Consider the following 15,969-nt stretch of genomic DNA (forward strand, 5'->3'; position numbering starts at 1 on the left):
TCACAGAGATGAAGTGGTGGAGTCCAGAACTTCCCTTCCATTGCAGACGGTTGGTACGTACATACTAGCAGATGCTGAAAGAGAAAGAGAGGGGAAAATCAGCTAACTTCAGGACAGCAATAAATTACAAGACACAGGGTAAGAATTTATGTTGCTTTGGAGCATCTCACTCAATTTTAACCAAGACGACAGTGTCAGCAGTTGAGCTGCTGGAGGTACAAGACAGTTCAGTATCCTCTGGAGGAACCTGATTTCTCTTTGCTGACCATTGAGAGCCCTTTGGGTGACTAAGCTTCTCCAAGAAGTGTCTGAATAGAATATATGAATTTTCGTTTGATGATACTGCACCACTGGGTCTCACTTTGTAGCACTTTGCATGGTAGTGTATATTAATAGAGCGGTGCTGAGGTATCCCTGTAGAATAAAGTGAATTTCTGGATCTTTTGTGTTTTATTAACAGCAAATGCTAAGGTCTGATCCTTTGAGCTTTCCTATAGCTGCAGTGGACATTCCCAAAATAAAATGTATGCATTTTTAAATCCAGGAGAGGATCCATCTCTGCATATTAAGACTGTGTGTTAATCTAATTTTTAATTTAAAGTACAAGAATTATAAGTACATGTTAGATGAAGTGAAGAGATTTTTGAATTAACTGGATTTGAAAGCAATATTATTTCTCACCTAATCCCAGAATATTTTCTGGCCACAACACCCTCCATTTCTAGGATCTCTGGATTGGGATTCAATGCGCATCCAGATGTGAGGCCCAGATTCTGATATCCTTGTCTACATTGCCTAATATTTTATACCACAGGTTATCACGGCTTCAAGGATACAGCAATTGAATCTGAGTATCAGAATCTGTTCCTAAGTGTATTTGTATTTTGACTGAAGGATATATTACCATACTGCTAGAGCCTTGTGGACTTTAATTTAGAAGAGAGCTGGTTTGTCCATCTTTGTTAAAATTATCCACTAGGCATCAAGAATGTGTTTTCAGATACTCTGTGACATCTCTGCTCATGGCACCATAAAGCTGTTTTTTGAAAGATACATTAGGTTAATGATAACACTGACCCAGATAAATGTGATGCCTTCATCAAAGAAAACACCCAGCAAGCACTGACTTGGTAAACTCAATCATCCAGTGTAAAAAGCAATTTATGCAGCTGACAAGGGCATGCTCAACCTTCCAAAAGTGGCTACACTCTCAGTTGCAGACTGGTTCTTTAAAGGTGCTTAGCACCATTTTCAGAACAAAGCATTATTTCTTCAAATAAGCAACTATTTCTAATTCTTTCATTGACTGAATAAATATTTAATGGAAAACAGAACTGCTTTAATAAAAGAAATATAGAGGCACCTATTGGACTAACCTACTACTCATAGGGCAGGACATATTCCTGATAATAGAAGAGCTAAGAATGAGCCCCTGCTCCGTATCAGGTTGATACAGATTGATCTCTCACAACCTGGATATGTATTGTGAGTCACATACCTGAAAGCAGTCCTTGTAGGTAAAAGGTCACAGGGCATCTATGATTTTGTGAAAATGAACTATCAGGTTTTGTATTCAGTTTTTAATTGGCTATAATATGGCAACACATTGATGTGTGCCATATTATATAATTTTTATTATTGTTCATAGTCTGATTTCTGCTTATTGTTGACAAATAGAAAAATCAGTGCTGCTTAGGAAACCTGATTCAAATCCTTGTTCTGCTGCAGTGTGACTACAGGCAAAAGCATTTTGTTTCTGTGAACATCGGTCACCCACCCACAATTTTTTTAGCGTCAGGGTTTTTTTGAAGTTCAACACGTTGAAAAGCATGAATAGCTCAAATACTGCCATAAACTGGGTCAGGAGAGTGTTCAAGTTGGGCAGAGAAGTATGGTGATAGGGGAGGAATGAGTGGCTTTGGCTTTTGAGTTCCCAGCCTTCCTTCACAGCACACATCTCTCTTGTAGTGCAGAGACGCAGTTAACTCTGCTGTGTGGAGTAAAATGTTCACACTGAGTGTCCAGCTCTCTCTGAGACAGTACAAATCATAGAATCACAGAATAGTTAGGGTTGGAAAGGACCTTAAGATCGATCATCTAATTCCAACCCCCTGCCATGGGCAGGGACACCTCACACTAAACCATGCCACCCAAGGCTCTGTCCAACCTGGCCTTGAACACCACCAGGGATGGAGCATTCACAACTTCCCTGGGCAACCCATGATTGTGTTTTTCCTTAGAAACCTCAGCAGTGTTAATTGCTGGCCCTGCAGGGTTCTGAGTTTCATATTGTGTCTTATAGCAACAGCCAAGGGGTTTCCTGAAATATTGCTGTATCTGCTAGAGACACTTCACATCCATTTTGCCTTGTGTTGAGGCCAACGACAAAAGTGTGACACGACCAGAAGCCTTGATTTGGCTGGAATTCGTTCTTCTGATCTCTTCTTTCCTGGCTGTCCCTCATTTTGATTAGATAATCCAAGGCAAAGAACCAGAGGTAAAATGCAAGAGCCCAGCCCTGCCATGGGCACCTTGCATCATGCCTACATAGTCAGGAACAGGCAGATTCAAACCCACTGTTTGTGTGCCACTTCTCTACTTGTGCTCACAGTCCAACAACTATGAGTTAATCATGTATAAAATCATGTATAAAATCAGGCTGGTTTGGAACAAGGGCTGGGAGAATAAATTTTGAGAGACAAAATTTACCATCCTGACTATAACAGTAGATTCTGTTCTTTTTCTGACCCCTGGAGGAGCTCAAATCTGTGTGCAGCTCTCCATGTGGATTTGACTTGGATGAATGACATCTTTTGGAGGTAAAACTCAGCCTGAATCATGTATGTGCTTAAATCAGTACTGCATTCTCTGGGAAGTTTTATGAATGCTGACCATGAGCCCATAAAACAGGCCACAGAAAAACTGGAGAACATCCCAATGGGGGAAACTCTGCAGGGGAAGTAGAATTCATGCAGCACTCTGCCAAACATGAATTTTCAGATTCAAATAAATGTGTATGGATGTATACATTTCAAATATGTCATATACCCAGGTACACATATGTTCTGCCTCTCTTCAACTTAAATCTGTATTCCTTTGCAGTCTAGACTTCAGCTGTCAAAATGATCAAAGCTCAATGACTCTAAGCCACTTCCTCACTTAGCAGTCAAGTATTCACCTCACTATGTGCTCCCTGCAGAGCACGTAGCAAAGAAAAGGAGCTGTATTCAGACTACATAAGGTGCTCAGTTTAGCTCTCATGACCACTACTACACTGCAGCTTATATGGCTGACCACTGACTCAGGGTCCCCTAAGCGCTGCTCAGTTTAAGGATGTAGTTGCAATACACACTTAGAGCTAACACTTAACCCTACCCAAGAGCATCACGAGTGTCACTTACCTTTTCTCATACTGTTTGACCAGTTTTTACTGTTCAAGGAACTGTGTTAAAAACTGCCTGTGAGTCACTTGCTGTTCATGAACCCACTATGCTCGTGGCATTAATGACTGATGAAGAGGTAATGACAGCCCTGAGATGCAATGGAGGTGGGAATCCGTAGAGATAAGAAACACACTGCCCATTCAAGCAAATTGGGTACTCCTGTCTTCTATGATAATGAACAAGAATTAGCTCTTTGGATGTTGCTGTTACCAGGATGCCCTGAAGCTAATTTTGATCAGTTTCATATTAAGCAGTTTCTGAATGATGAAAACACCATCAAGACCAAAATAAAAACAAGCCGACAGCCCCAGGACTGAGGAGAGGAATATTTAAGGCATGGATTAGAATCAATATGGATGACAACCATTTTTTTGAGTTTTCTAAATGATGAAACAGCTAAGAAAAAGAAAAAGAAAATGTATTTAAAATAATTTACAAATAGACGGAATGGAGTAAGGAAAAATTTTCCTTCTTAAAAATATTTGCATTCTGATAGACGCTCAGTGTTATTTTCCCAAATAATCATCCCAGATGGCAACTATAGGGCTTTTTCCACTGTAAGTGTTGGACCTATCAGTCCTACTTCCAGGTCCATGTTTTGCCATGGTCCGGAAAGACCAAGAAAGATGAGCAGCCCTTATGCAGCTAGGTGCAAGCAGTAAAAGACTGCAGCCACCCTTTTAAACAATGAGGTGGCAAAAGATTTTAAGCCTGGATTTTTATGCTTTCTTTAATGCCTTAAAGCTATTCATAAACCTGAAAAAGCAGGCTTTTAATGTAAAAATGTGCATGCAGGTTGTCTTTCAGTTGGATGCATGCGTGAACACATACATGTATTATCCAGCCATTATAATAAACCCCCCCAATTCCAAAATGTAATCCTATAAAAAAGTATCTGTGAATAAAGATTGTTTCTGGCTGAGCTTATTCCATATTATGAGATAACAAAAAACCTTGAAAATACCACTTGTACAAAATTCATTTGGGATGAAAATAACCTCATGGGATTTACTGTTTTGTCAAGAGACCAAACTTCTAAAGGCTATTGGGAATCCACTGGTCTTTTGGGGGTGCTCAGCACTCTGAGCACTTAGTGCCATCTGATCTCTCTTGGTTTAAATTTCCCAAAATATCAAGGAGATTTCAGTTTCTGGTGTTGGGGCTGGATGCTGTCCTGACCGGTGAAATGGAGGACGTGTAGAGACACATGACTGCTCTGTTGTTAAGGGACCCTGGACATTCGTACACAATATAGCTTGGAGTGAGAGAGCCAGAGGTAGCTGGGATCTCTTTACCTCCTTATCCCTGACAATGTGATACACAGCAGGGTCCCAAGTTCCTGCCATGTTCTCTCTGAAATCTGGAGTGCCAAAGGTTTCCAGCCAATTTTAAAATGTAGGTTTTAGTACTCAAAAACCTGAGGCTAGGTTAGTGTGAACTTGCTGGCAAGCCTTGCTCTGTGTCCCCCCTTTCCTCTGTTTCTTAGTCCTTGCCTCGTTATAGGTGTATAATTAGCTTTTCAATTAGCTTTTCCAGGTCAAACATGCTGTCCACAGAACTCTGTGAACAAGGTGCTGCGTGCTCCCATCCTTGACTAGTTAAGCTTGACAAAGAGAAAGAACAACAAACATATAGGTAACCTACTTCTTTTTTTTATCCAAAAAAGTCTCTGAGCAACTCACCCAGAAAAGGAGTAACAGCTTCAAAACAGAATCACAGGTGTGAATCTGCTTGGGATGAAGAGACTGAAGATGAAGGAAAAGAGGGAGCAGAGCAGATGAGCTATTCTTGCAACAGAGCACTGATTGCTTCTCATGGCTTTGGGACTTACAATAGGTATTGCTCACATTCTACATACAGGTACAGTTTATGACATTCCTTGCACGCATTTGCTGCAGTCTTGGAGCCTTTACTTATAATGCAGGCGACAACAGCCATTGAGAGCATGCCGCATTGTGACCCAGGTCCTGCCAGCGTGTCACTTTGACAGGAATACTCCAGGGCAATCTGTCCTGTCTCTGTTGCAAATGACAGCAAGCTACAGGCAGCCTGCTCTGTGCAAGCTGGAGTGAGAGCCTGCCGAAAGCTTTCTGCTGACTTCAGTGAGCTTCAGGGCAGGCTCTGAGCCGATTCCCATAGGACAGAGATGGGTTTTTCTCTCCAGACACAAACGGAGTGATGCTTCCACAGGGTGCATAGTTCAGTCTATAAAGGTCTTTCTGTGACAGGTAATAAACCCACCTTGTCTTTATGTAAACCCACATCCTTACAGAAAGGTTACTTACACTGGGAGTAAGTGGTCCCGGTCCCACTGACACTGAACCTGTTGAGATGGAGCCTGTGAGTGACCACGTTCTTCTGGGGCTGGAAGAGGATGATGTGCACCTTGGGGGCGAACAAGCAGCCCAGCACAACAAAGCCGCTCAGACTCACAGAGATGCACATGGTGGTGGTTTGTACCTAGGAGAGAGTGGGCGCAAAGCACTGTGTTTCAGTATGGAAGGTTCTGGAATGCAGAATATTAGAAGCATTATCATACAACAGTAGGAAACACAGCCCCGGGGGTTTGCACTGGGGCAGGCTGGTCTGAACATCTGACTCTTCCTTATCTTCTGCAACCCTGGGACCATATGAGTGAGGTGCATGGTGCTGATGGTGCTCATGTCTGTGCATAGCAATGCGAGATTGACTCTGTTCTTCCTCATTTTAGTACAGAAATCATCGTTCTGCTCTCTCATGTCTCATGTCCTTGATTTCCAAATTGATCAAGAAATCCTCTGCAGCATCTGTCTGAGCAAAGACATTTTGACTGCAGTGGAAACCAGCTTGCACATACAGTGTTTTATGTGGGTTTACATTTGATGTCTCATGCAAAGCATCCGTTTGAAAACAAGTTTAGTCTCCAGCCTCAATCCTAATCAGAGAACTTGAAGAATTCTTTGCAGAAATATAGGTGTGATTTGGAGTAAGAGCTGGTGACATTTGTCAGACTAGGTCTGAAAGATGCCCTGACTTTGAACAGATGTTTTTCGGGCTCAGAAATAAATTGTTTGTAAGGCTACAGGGCTTTTAGAGTAGTTGCCATGGGGCATTTGTTAGTAACTTTGCTGGCACTCTTTCTTCCTTACTGTTCAATGGTATAACTAGATGCCAGTTTACTGCCTCTTTTTCGGTTTATATTCTTTTCTTCCAAGCAGGTTCCTTAATTAAGATGTTGAATTAAACTGCTTTTAAACTCTGCGGCTTGATGTGAATGATTATACATCCATGGCTCATTTTTCCTTAGTTACAATCCTGCAGTCCTTGGAGATTATCCTTTTTCCATGGGAAAGCTTCTCCTATCTCCTTGTCAGAAGTAATTGTGCAAAATGAAAAACAGAGTAGGAAATAGACTTTGTTGGTTTATATATATATACTGAGCACCAAGTGCTTTGTCAGCAGTGAGTGTAATTAATGTGGCCATATAATAATCACTCTTTACGCAAGGTAGATGTGACAAACACTATGAAAAGGTACTCAGGTTTCTCAGGGTGAATGAACATGGAAAACCCTACAGGGAAAACACAAGAAAGGAACACCTTATGCTTCCAGCTGCATGTTCTCCATCACTCCTCTGCATTTTGCCCACAGGGCTCTGCAGCAGTCTGTGGTAGGTATTGAACTGGGCACTCTACAGGTATAACAAGACTGGGAGTTTTCTTACAAAACAAGAATAAATGAAGGTAGTAGTTTCTAGGTAGGTTCTCTTCACCAACAAAGCCTTCCTCCCCACTCTGCTCTGTTGGGGTGTTTGCTGCGTGGAGCAGCTCAGCTGTGCTGATATAATTATACACTCAATCAATGAAATGGTTTGGGTTAAAAATAGCTGCATCCCACAGGGTTCCTTTTAACCCAGGTCACTTCAGTGGTTCAATGTGTAACCTGACCTCACTGACACTGACTTAAGATTTTGTCTAAGGTGATCAGGTTGAAAATTCCCTTAAACATGCTTGATATTCAGACTGCTGTGAATTTATGTCATGCGTGCTTATTTAATTATATCAGGTTCATCATATCTTTGATTCTGAAACCAATGTGAATCTGCATGAAAGTCAATGGCATCAGAGAAACTTATCTTTTCTATGAGCTCTTCTTCATTTTTTGACAAGCAGCTAAAAGTCAACCACCAAATGCAACAGTTTGCAGAGCAATCTCTGGCCTGTGCTTTGTGCTCCTCTAGACCTTCTGGGACCACTGGAGGACTCCTGGGAACACTTCAAGTAACATCAGGTTGCCTTACTACTGCCGTGAGAGGACTGCTGCAGGAGGCTGTGACTTTTAGCAACCTCCTCCAGCTCCTAAGGAGCTCTGTCAGCTGTTTTTGACCAACTCGGAGCTGTTGCGTGAACTGACTCTTGATAAAGTAAGGTTGGCCACTCTTGTTGCAGGTGCTGGAAAGGGACTACTGTAGGTGCTGGGCATCTAGTAGTTCAGCAGCATGAAGAAATATGTACAGAAGAAGGCTATAAACTTTGCTGAAGGCTGTGTTTGTGTACAGAGCAAGGGCGATGTCACAGGGCATGGTCCCCAGTGCCAGCAAGGGCAACTATCCCTGGCATATCAGAATTATCAGACTAAACTCTTGAGGGAGGATGCAGCTCTGCATCTCTGGGCTTTCAGGAATGCTTAAGAGAGACTGGGGGACTTTTTTGCAGGAGATGTGGAGGATTTCTGTTGTCGAGTTAAGGAGCTATGGGAAGAGTTCAGAAGATTTTGAAGCATCAGACACAATGAGAACAAGGTGGAATAGATCTTCTTTGACACTCTGCAGGTACAAGAGCCTGGTCTGTACTAGAGAAGAACTAGGCAGCCTGTTTGTTGAGCTTAGAAATGGAGAGTCCCACAGTGATGAAGGCTGGAAGTGTGTGACTTGTGGCAGCAGAGAGATGGCTCCTGTTTTACTTAGACAGCTTCAATTATAGCATAGGTCAGTACCTTGGTACTGCACATAAAGTGCAATCCCCTAACAGGAGAGGGAGTTGCACTCTGTGTGGGAGAGTAATGCAGTGAATGGAGCTCTGGCCATCAATAAGTCTTGAGCCAGCTGATGTATTATGGGTCAGGATTAGAGAGCAAATCTAAAGGAACAACACTGTAGTGGGTGTTTACTGCAGACTATATGATCAGGAAGAAATAGAAGAGGTATTTTTCAGACAACTGGAAGAAGTCTCATGTTAGGAGGCCCTCATCTTCTTGGGGCAGTTCAACCATCCTGATACCTAATGGACCGACAACACAGCACAGCAGAGGCAATGCAGGAGTACAGTGAAGTCAACTTCCTAAAATAGGGAACTGAGGAACTGATGAAGTGTCCTGTTTTTGTCTGGGATAGAGTTAACTTTCTTTATAGTAGCTGGTATGATTCTGTGGTTTGGATTTAATGTGAGAATAATGCTGATAAGGCACCAATGTTTTAGTTGTTGCTTACACTAAGTCAAGGACTTTTCTCATGCCCTGCTAGCAAGGAGGCTGTGGGTGCACAAGAGGTTGGGAGGGGACACAACCAGGACAGCTTACCCAGACTGAACAAAGAGATATTCCATACAATATGATGTCATTCTCAGTATATAAACTGAGGAGAGTTGGCTGCGAAGGGGGCCAGTTGCTGCTTGGTAACTGGCTAGGCATCAGTCAGTGTGTGGTGAGCAATCACATTGTGAATCACGTTTTTCTTGAGTTTTGTGTCTCTTTCTCTTTTTGCTATCTCCCTTTTAATCACAATTATTACTGTATTTTACTTTATCTCAATTATTAAACTGTTCTTATCTCAAGGTAAGCTTTTTACCTTTTTCTGATTATCATCCCCATCCCAGTGAGGTGAGTGATCAAGCAGCTGTGTGGTACTTTGATGCCAGCTGTGGTTAATTCCTTATAGCAGATTTGGGTTTACACGCTCTGGTCAGGTCTGCATTCATCTGAATCACCTCTGTGCCCCATGCTGGGTGACACAAAGGACTGTTGTGGTTTAACCCCAGCCAGTCTTGAAAATCCCACTCAGGAGATAAGGCTCTAAATGTTGTTTGAGGAGTCAAGTCATGTTCCTCTTGAGCATTAATGTCTGTGCTGCCCATTCACGTGACTGTCTGCATTGATATTACCCTCTGTGTCCATCTTCCTGATTACTTTGGGTGTCCAGAGCTGTTCCCCAGTGCCTTCCTTAAACTTTTCCTTCATTATCTTCAATCCATTGCTCGCCATTCTAACTTCTCCTGAGACTGGATAATCCCTTTCTCTCTTTTTGTTGCCTTGAAATTATTTATAGTCTGTGATCATGTCTCCCTGGGTTTAGTCTTGTCTAGACTGAATATATTTAGCTCTTTTACTGTCACTTTGCGTGTCTTACTGCATCGTTTGTTATCTATCCTTGTTTTCTGCAGGTTCTCAGTACCTTTCCTAAGCTGAGAAAAATAGTACTAAACATGCTGTTCCAGGGTCGTCATGCCAAAAGTATGTTAAGAGGTGTTACTAGCTCCACAGTTTTACATGCTACTTCATGTACGTACTACTGGTAATAATACGACCCTAAACTAATCTACCTTTCTTCTGGGCGAAAAGTTGAATTAATTCACTGCAAACTGCAGTAAGGACCAAGTCCAGCAGTCACTTCTCACTTGATAATAACCATGAGACTTCCAGTGGAGCAGATCTGAATCTTTTTCTGAGACAATTTACTTCTGTCAAAAAAAATTGGTTTTTTGAACTTGAATCTTTGCAACATTATGTGACAATTTAAACAATTTAGTATTTTTTAAGTTGGTTGGTGAAGGTGACTAATTCTTTCTGCTCAGTGGGGTGTGTGTTTCATCCCTTACAAAGTATAGAAAGAATAAAAATTTCTATATTCAAACATAACATTTGTTGGATTTTTATTTTTTAAACAACCCTGTTTAATAGGAAATTTTGAAATTCTTTTTTATTTGGAAGAAAATATCATGTTTGAGTGGCAGATTCTTTTGCAGAAGGAAGCTAGTTAGTTAAGCTTTTAATTTAAAGCCCACCTCTACCAAATAACTTATTGTGACTCATTCTAGCTCATGATCTACTAGTTTTTTTTTTGTTAGGACCATGACTTCACATACTGATGTACCAATACGAATACTTAATCCATACTCTATACCTCTATCACAATCAGGCTGGTAGCACTAATCCCTTCCACCTCTAACTGCACGTGCTTAGTTTGAAATGAGACCATCTTAGAAATAAACTACAGCTTGGTAATATCCTTAGGTGGACATTAATATGCCTTGTTTGCAAGGGATCCAAGAGAAAAAAGAAACAAAAGAAGCTTTTAGTGAATGTAAACACAATCCTCTTAAGTGCTGCACATGATTTATGGAAACAGAGATCCAAAGACTTACTCTGTAGTCACTGGATGTCACATAAAATATGGGGAGAAAGGCCAGCCAAATGATGCACGTTGTGTACATTGTGAAACCGATAAACTTGGCTTCGTTGAAGTTCTCTGGACATTTCCTTGTTTTGAAGGCATATACCGTGCATAAGACTACGAGGATTACATCATATGTTAAGGAGATTAACATACTGGAATCTCTGACATTGCATTTCAATATGACAGTCTCTCTCTTCTCAGGAAGAGTGTACCGCCTGGTGCCAGGGGCCTCCAAGATAAGCCACACGGACACTACCACAATCTGTACCAAAATGAGACTCAGGCAGATGAAGACCTGAGAGCTGGGGCTGATGAATTTAGGCCTTTGAGCACCGTTCTTTACACCATCAAATATTCTGGCTATGCAGTTCGTCTTTGTCAGAAGGGCAGAGTAGCAGACAGCAAAGGAACTTCCTAGCCCCAAGCGACGCAGGGTGCAGATAGCTGGAGAAGGTTTGGCTATGAAGAAGAAAGTCATGCTGTAAGACAAGAAGACCCCAAAGAGCAATATGTAGCACAGTTCACGGCCAGAGGCTTTGACCAGGGGAGTATTGTTGTGCTTGATGAACACTGCAATGACCATAAAAGTACAAATAAAGCCCAGGCATGCAATTGTCACAGGACCTATTGCCCAAGCATCTTCCCACTTGATATAGTCTTCTGGTAGGTCGTAACAGCCAGTCAGGTCAGCTGTGGGCCATTTTCCAGGCCCACAGTCTGCACAAGTGAATTCATCAGCCAGGTACTCATAGATTTCACAGGGAATACAAATCCAGCAGCAGACATCTCCTGGTTGCATATTCTTCATCTCGTTTGGAGCACAGGGGTCACTGCACTGGGAGACAGGAACAGAGCTCCTGGACCAGTGGATATTGTCCACTTCAAGTGACAAAGTTTCTGCCCAGTGACCAACTTTCACATAGGAGTATCTGCCTCCAGTGTACTGGAAATTGAACACGTTGTAACGTCCAATACCATCTCCAAAGGCATCAAATTTGACCATACTGTCAGCATCACTGGGGGGGTTGAATGGAGCTGTGGAAAAGAAAGAAAGAAAAAGAAATAGAGAATGTTATTATCAAAGCTGCAGATGACATTTTTCATCCGTTTGGCAGGCACAGACACCTGACAGCTTAGAGAATCCAATTCAAGTGCCAACAGGTAAGTTGAGAGGTCCCTATCTGTCTCATTTATGAATTTGGAAGAAAAACCCTCAGATAATAGAACTCTTTCACTTTACTGCATGAGGTACATTTGTAAGTGTTAGATTACTGAAGTCCTTGCTTTTTTTTGCTCTGGATAGAGATGAATTCTCCAATTATTCCCCCGCATTATGCACTACTGCTACCTTTTACATTTTCATTTGAAAGGAAGAGGTTTGCTTCTAACTGAGACTCAACATTATTTGGTGAAATTCAGCTGTCACAAGGTAAGGAAATTTAAATGGTCAGATCAATGAATAGCAGTTTTGAGGCCAACAGTCCAGAATGCAGTTGAATAGAGGATTCATTCTGAAGATGAAGGAGAAGTAGCCATGAAGTCTTCAGTGATTGTTTACTATACATTTTTCACTTCTCCCTGTGTTGTAGGAAGTTTTGAATCCCATCTATTTTGCTCCAATTTTACTATTTCCTGATATTTCTTTTCTGGTCTGAGGTTCTCAGCATGTGCTGCTTTGGTCCTATATCTAGTTTGGGGAGTAGCTATAAAAAAACACAAACAGTATCTGTGACTTTCTGTGAAATCAATATTGCAGCACTTCCAACTGGTAAACTCTGGAGAGCTGGTTTGTTTTTTTTTTTCCATTCATGCAGGGAATGAAGAAATATTAAAAATGTAGGAGAATATTGCATTTACCATGTGATTTATTGGTCACTTACTGCAACATCAAAGGTGAACAGCTTTATAGGCAGGAAGCAAAAGGGTTTTTTTTTTGCATTGATGAGCAATAAAGGTGATTTCATTCCCCAGTGTCTTTGGTTACACATGTGGTTCCACTGTCATTGCTAGAATAAATCTCTTTCCCTGCATCTGTGCCTATGCTGTGCTTGAGCATGAGCAATATCGTATAAGGATGTAATATCTTCCGCCACTTCAACCTCCAGATACTCTGGATTTCTTGCAATAGATTTATTCAGCTTCTATAAAACACTGAGTCCAAATACTTCCACCTTTATTCCTGCAGTGTTGCCTTATTTTGCAGTACTCCCACTAAGGTCAGTAAAAGGGACAGTTGTTTTTAGTACAGAAGCCTCAAGTGTTGGATTTGAAGTATATTTCTTTCCCAACATTCTTCTTGTCTTAGGGTAAGGTTGGAAGATACTTTACACCCACCTATAGTCTCTTCTGGGTTATAGTATCATCCTGGTTTAAGACAAGATGCTGTCTATTCTTATCCTTACCCTCTCCTGCACTTTAGCACCTCCCCTGTGTCAACCACGGTGATAGACAGCCTTGGTTTGCAGGATTACAGATTAGGTCTTCGTAATCCAAGAAGTGTAAGAGGACTTTTTGCTCTTGTTCTTCACTGTTGGCATCTAGTGGTACTACTGTGTAGCCCCACAAGACCTCCGAGTGCACAAAAATTAAAAGCAGCATAATACCCCCCAAAATGTCCAATCCTTCTGGAAATAGCATGCTGTACATTAAACAAGTGGATAAATTAACAGTATAGGTCGATAAGAAGAATATTAAGCAACTTTCCTTCTCTCTCCTCTTCTTCATGTACAGGCATGCAAGCTCTCTCATTCAGGAGCAGCATTAAAATGAAATCATAGTGCAGCACTTAACAGCTCTTCAATAATGCGTTGTCATTGCCAGTGTCTTACTTCATTATTCATAATACTTATATAGATTGTAGAAGCTGTTAACACAGCAGCCCAGTTTTAACAGCCAATTTATTCACTTCAGTGTTATACAGGCCAGCTCCTGAGGTGTGCTGAAAGCCTGTGACTTCTGATACCAAAGGAGCTGCAAGTAAGCAAGACAAACTACAGACTGGTTGCATGAAGTGCATAGCTTCAAGTGCATGAGCACCCCAGTGCAAGTTATGTGAGGATCAGGAATACCGGCATTTCTCAGGAAAGGGTTCTCCCTGTGTGACATGTTTAGCATCTTCTCAGTTCTAATAGAACATTTATCATTTCAATAGAGCAAAGTATTTGCCTTGGACTTTGCAGGTAAGTCCAGAAAGCAAAGTAGGTAATCTTATGTATAGTTAGCTTGAAGCTCATGTATATGTTGCCTTATGTGAGGCTGTTCCCACTCTACAAATACGAAGGAAAGACTTTTGTAGGACAATATGTTTGAAGTCAACCACAGCTTGTAGCTTGAAACATTCATTTTTTTGTGTCTGCTGATAGAAGAAAATAAATCACAGTCCTTCAGATGGAGAGAATAAAATCATTTAGCAAAATAATGATGGACTAAATTGTAAGTATAGTGAGCCAAAGCCTACTAATGAGCCCATTGGTGGTAGCAATTAATATGACCACTGATTACATACAAAATCACTAAGGCATTTTAACTGATATTTACTAACATATTCTAGATCCTGTAGAGCTGCTGCCAAAAAGTCATGTTTTCAGAAAATATGATGCAATCATAATAATAAAAATAAGATGCTCACAGGCAAGAATATAGTGTCATAATAAAAAAGGATTTTCTGTTTCAGAGTAAAAAGAATAATTTTGGTGTAGTGATAGGAGATTTTCCCAGAGATGATGTGAGTGTATGTCCTAAGACACTGAGAATTTTTTTGAAGTTACATTTCCGTTTGAGAGTAAACCTACAATCTTTATAACGGGTAGTTCTGGAAGGTCTATTTCAGAGTGATAGCTAAACTGTTTTGGATTCATCTCTTAGGAGATAGGATCACAGAACGGTTTGGTTTGGAAGGACCCTAAAGCTCATCCAGTTCCATTCCTGCCATGGGCAGGGACACCTTCCACTAGAGCAGGTTGCTCCAAGCCCCGTCCAACCTGGCCTCGAACACTGCCAGGGATGGGGCAGCCACAGCTTCTTTGGGCACCCTGTGCCAGTGCCTCAGCACCCTCACAGGGAAGAACTTCTGCCTAATATCTTACCTGAACTTCCCTTGTTTAAGTTTGAATCCGTCATCCCTTGTACTACCACCACACAGTCCCTGACGAATAGTCCCTCCACAGCATCCTTGTAGGCCCCCTTCAGATACTGGAAGGCTGCTATGAGGTCTCCACGCAGCCTTCTCTTCTCCAGGCTGAACAGCCCCAACTTTCTCAGCCTCTCTTCATACAGGAGGTGCTCCAGTCCCCTGATCATCCTCGTGGCCCTCCTCTGGACTTGTTCCAACAGTTCCATGTCCTTTTTATGTTGAGGACACCAGAACTGCACACAATACTGCAAGCGAGGTCTTCCGAGAGCAGAGTAGAGGGGCAGGATCACCTCCTTTGACCTGCTGGTCACGGTCCTTTTGATGCAGCTCAGGACACGGTTGGCTTTCTGGGATGCAAGTGCACACTGCTGGCTCATGTTCTTCTTCTCACTGACCAACACCATGATGAGGGACATGGGTCTACCCATGCTGTTAACTGAAAACTATCTGAGTTTTCAAACAAACAAACAAACTTTGTCTCCTTTGAGCAACATCTTTGAATCTAGTTCACCATTTGCACTTCATGAAATAAATTATCCTTATCCAAAGCAGTTATCCAAGGGAAATTCTATAAAAGAAGTTATCAAGGAAACAAAAGGATAATTAAAAATGACTTAAAGATAAATCAGTAGTGTTTTGTGCTCCAGCTTGCAGCAGCTCAGCAATAAAGATGCAACTGCAGTGACATTTATGAGAACAGGAGAGATGTTCAGCTATGCGGCGGAAGACAAACCTATGGAGCCATGGTGCAAGCAGCCCACCTCTGACAGCTCACTGAAGAAATCCTATCGGAGGAGAAGATGCCATTGTGTAAGTACAGGACAAACTCCTCCAGCTTCAGATAAGAGAGGAAAGACTGTAGATTTAAGACTGCTTTAGTAGCAGATATGGATAAGAACATAAAATAATATCAGAGCTTTTATATAGTGAATTAAGTAATTTTGTTTCCATTTTCCTACAGTGGG

The 15,969-nt window shown here is 41.6% G+C and overlaps 1 protein-coding gene across 1 annotated transcript in view; it reads right to left on the bottom strand.

Moving 5' to 3' along the window:
- GRM3 (glutamate metabotropic receptor 3) overlaps positions 1-15,969 on the bottom strand; it is a gene marked incomplete at both ends in the record, with an annotated part of 45,330 nt that continues 29,361 nt past the window's right edge. Inside the window, 3 exons of the mRNA XM_080623205.1 lie at positions 1-74; positions 5,729-5,903; positions 10,841-11,907. Of these exons, the coding sequence (XP_080479331.1) occupies positions 1-74; positions 5,729-5,903; positions 10,841-11,907 (1,316 nt within the window). The remainder of the gene's footprint in view (positions 75-5,728; positions 5,904-10,840; positions 11,908-15,969) is intronic.

This window comes from Psittacula echo (assembly GCF_963264785.1).
Source record: "Psittacula echo genome assembly, chromosome: 1".
Lineage (NCBI taxonomy): Eukaryota > Metazoa > Chordata > Aves > Psittaciformes > Psittacidae > Psittacula > Psittacula echo.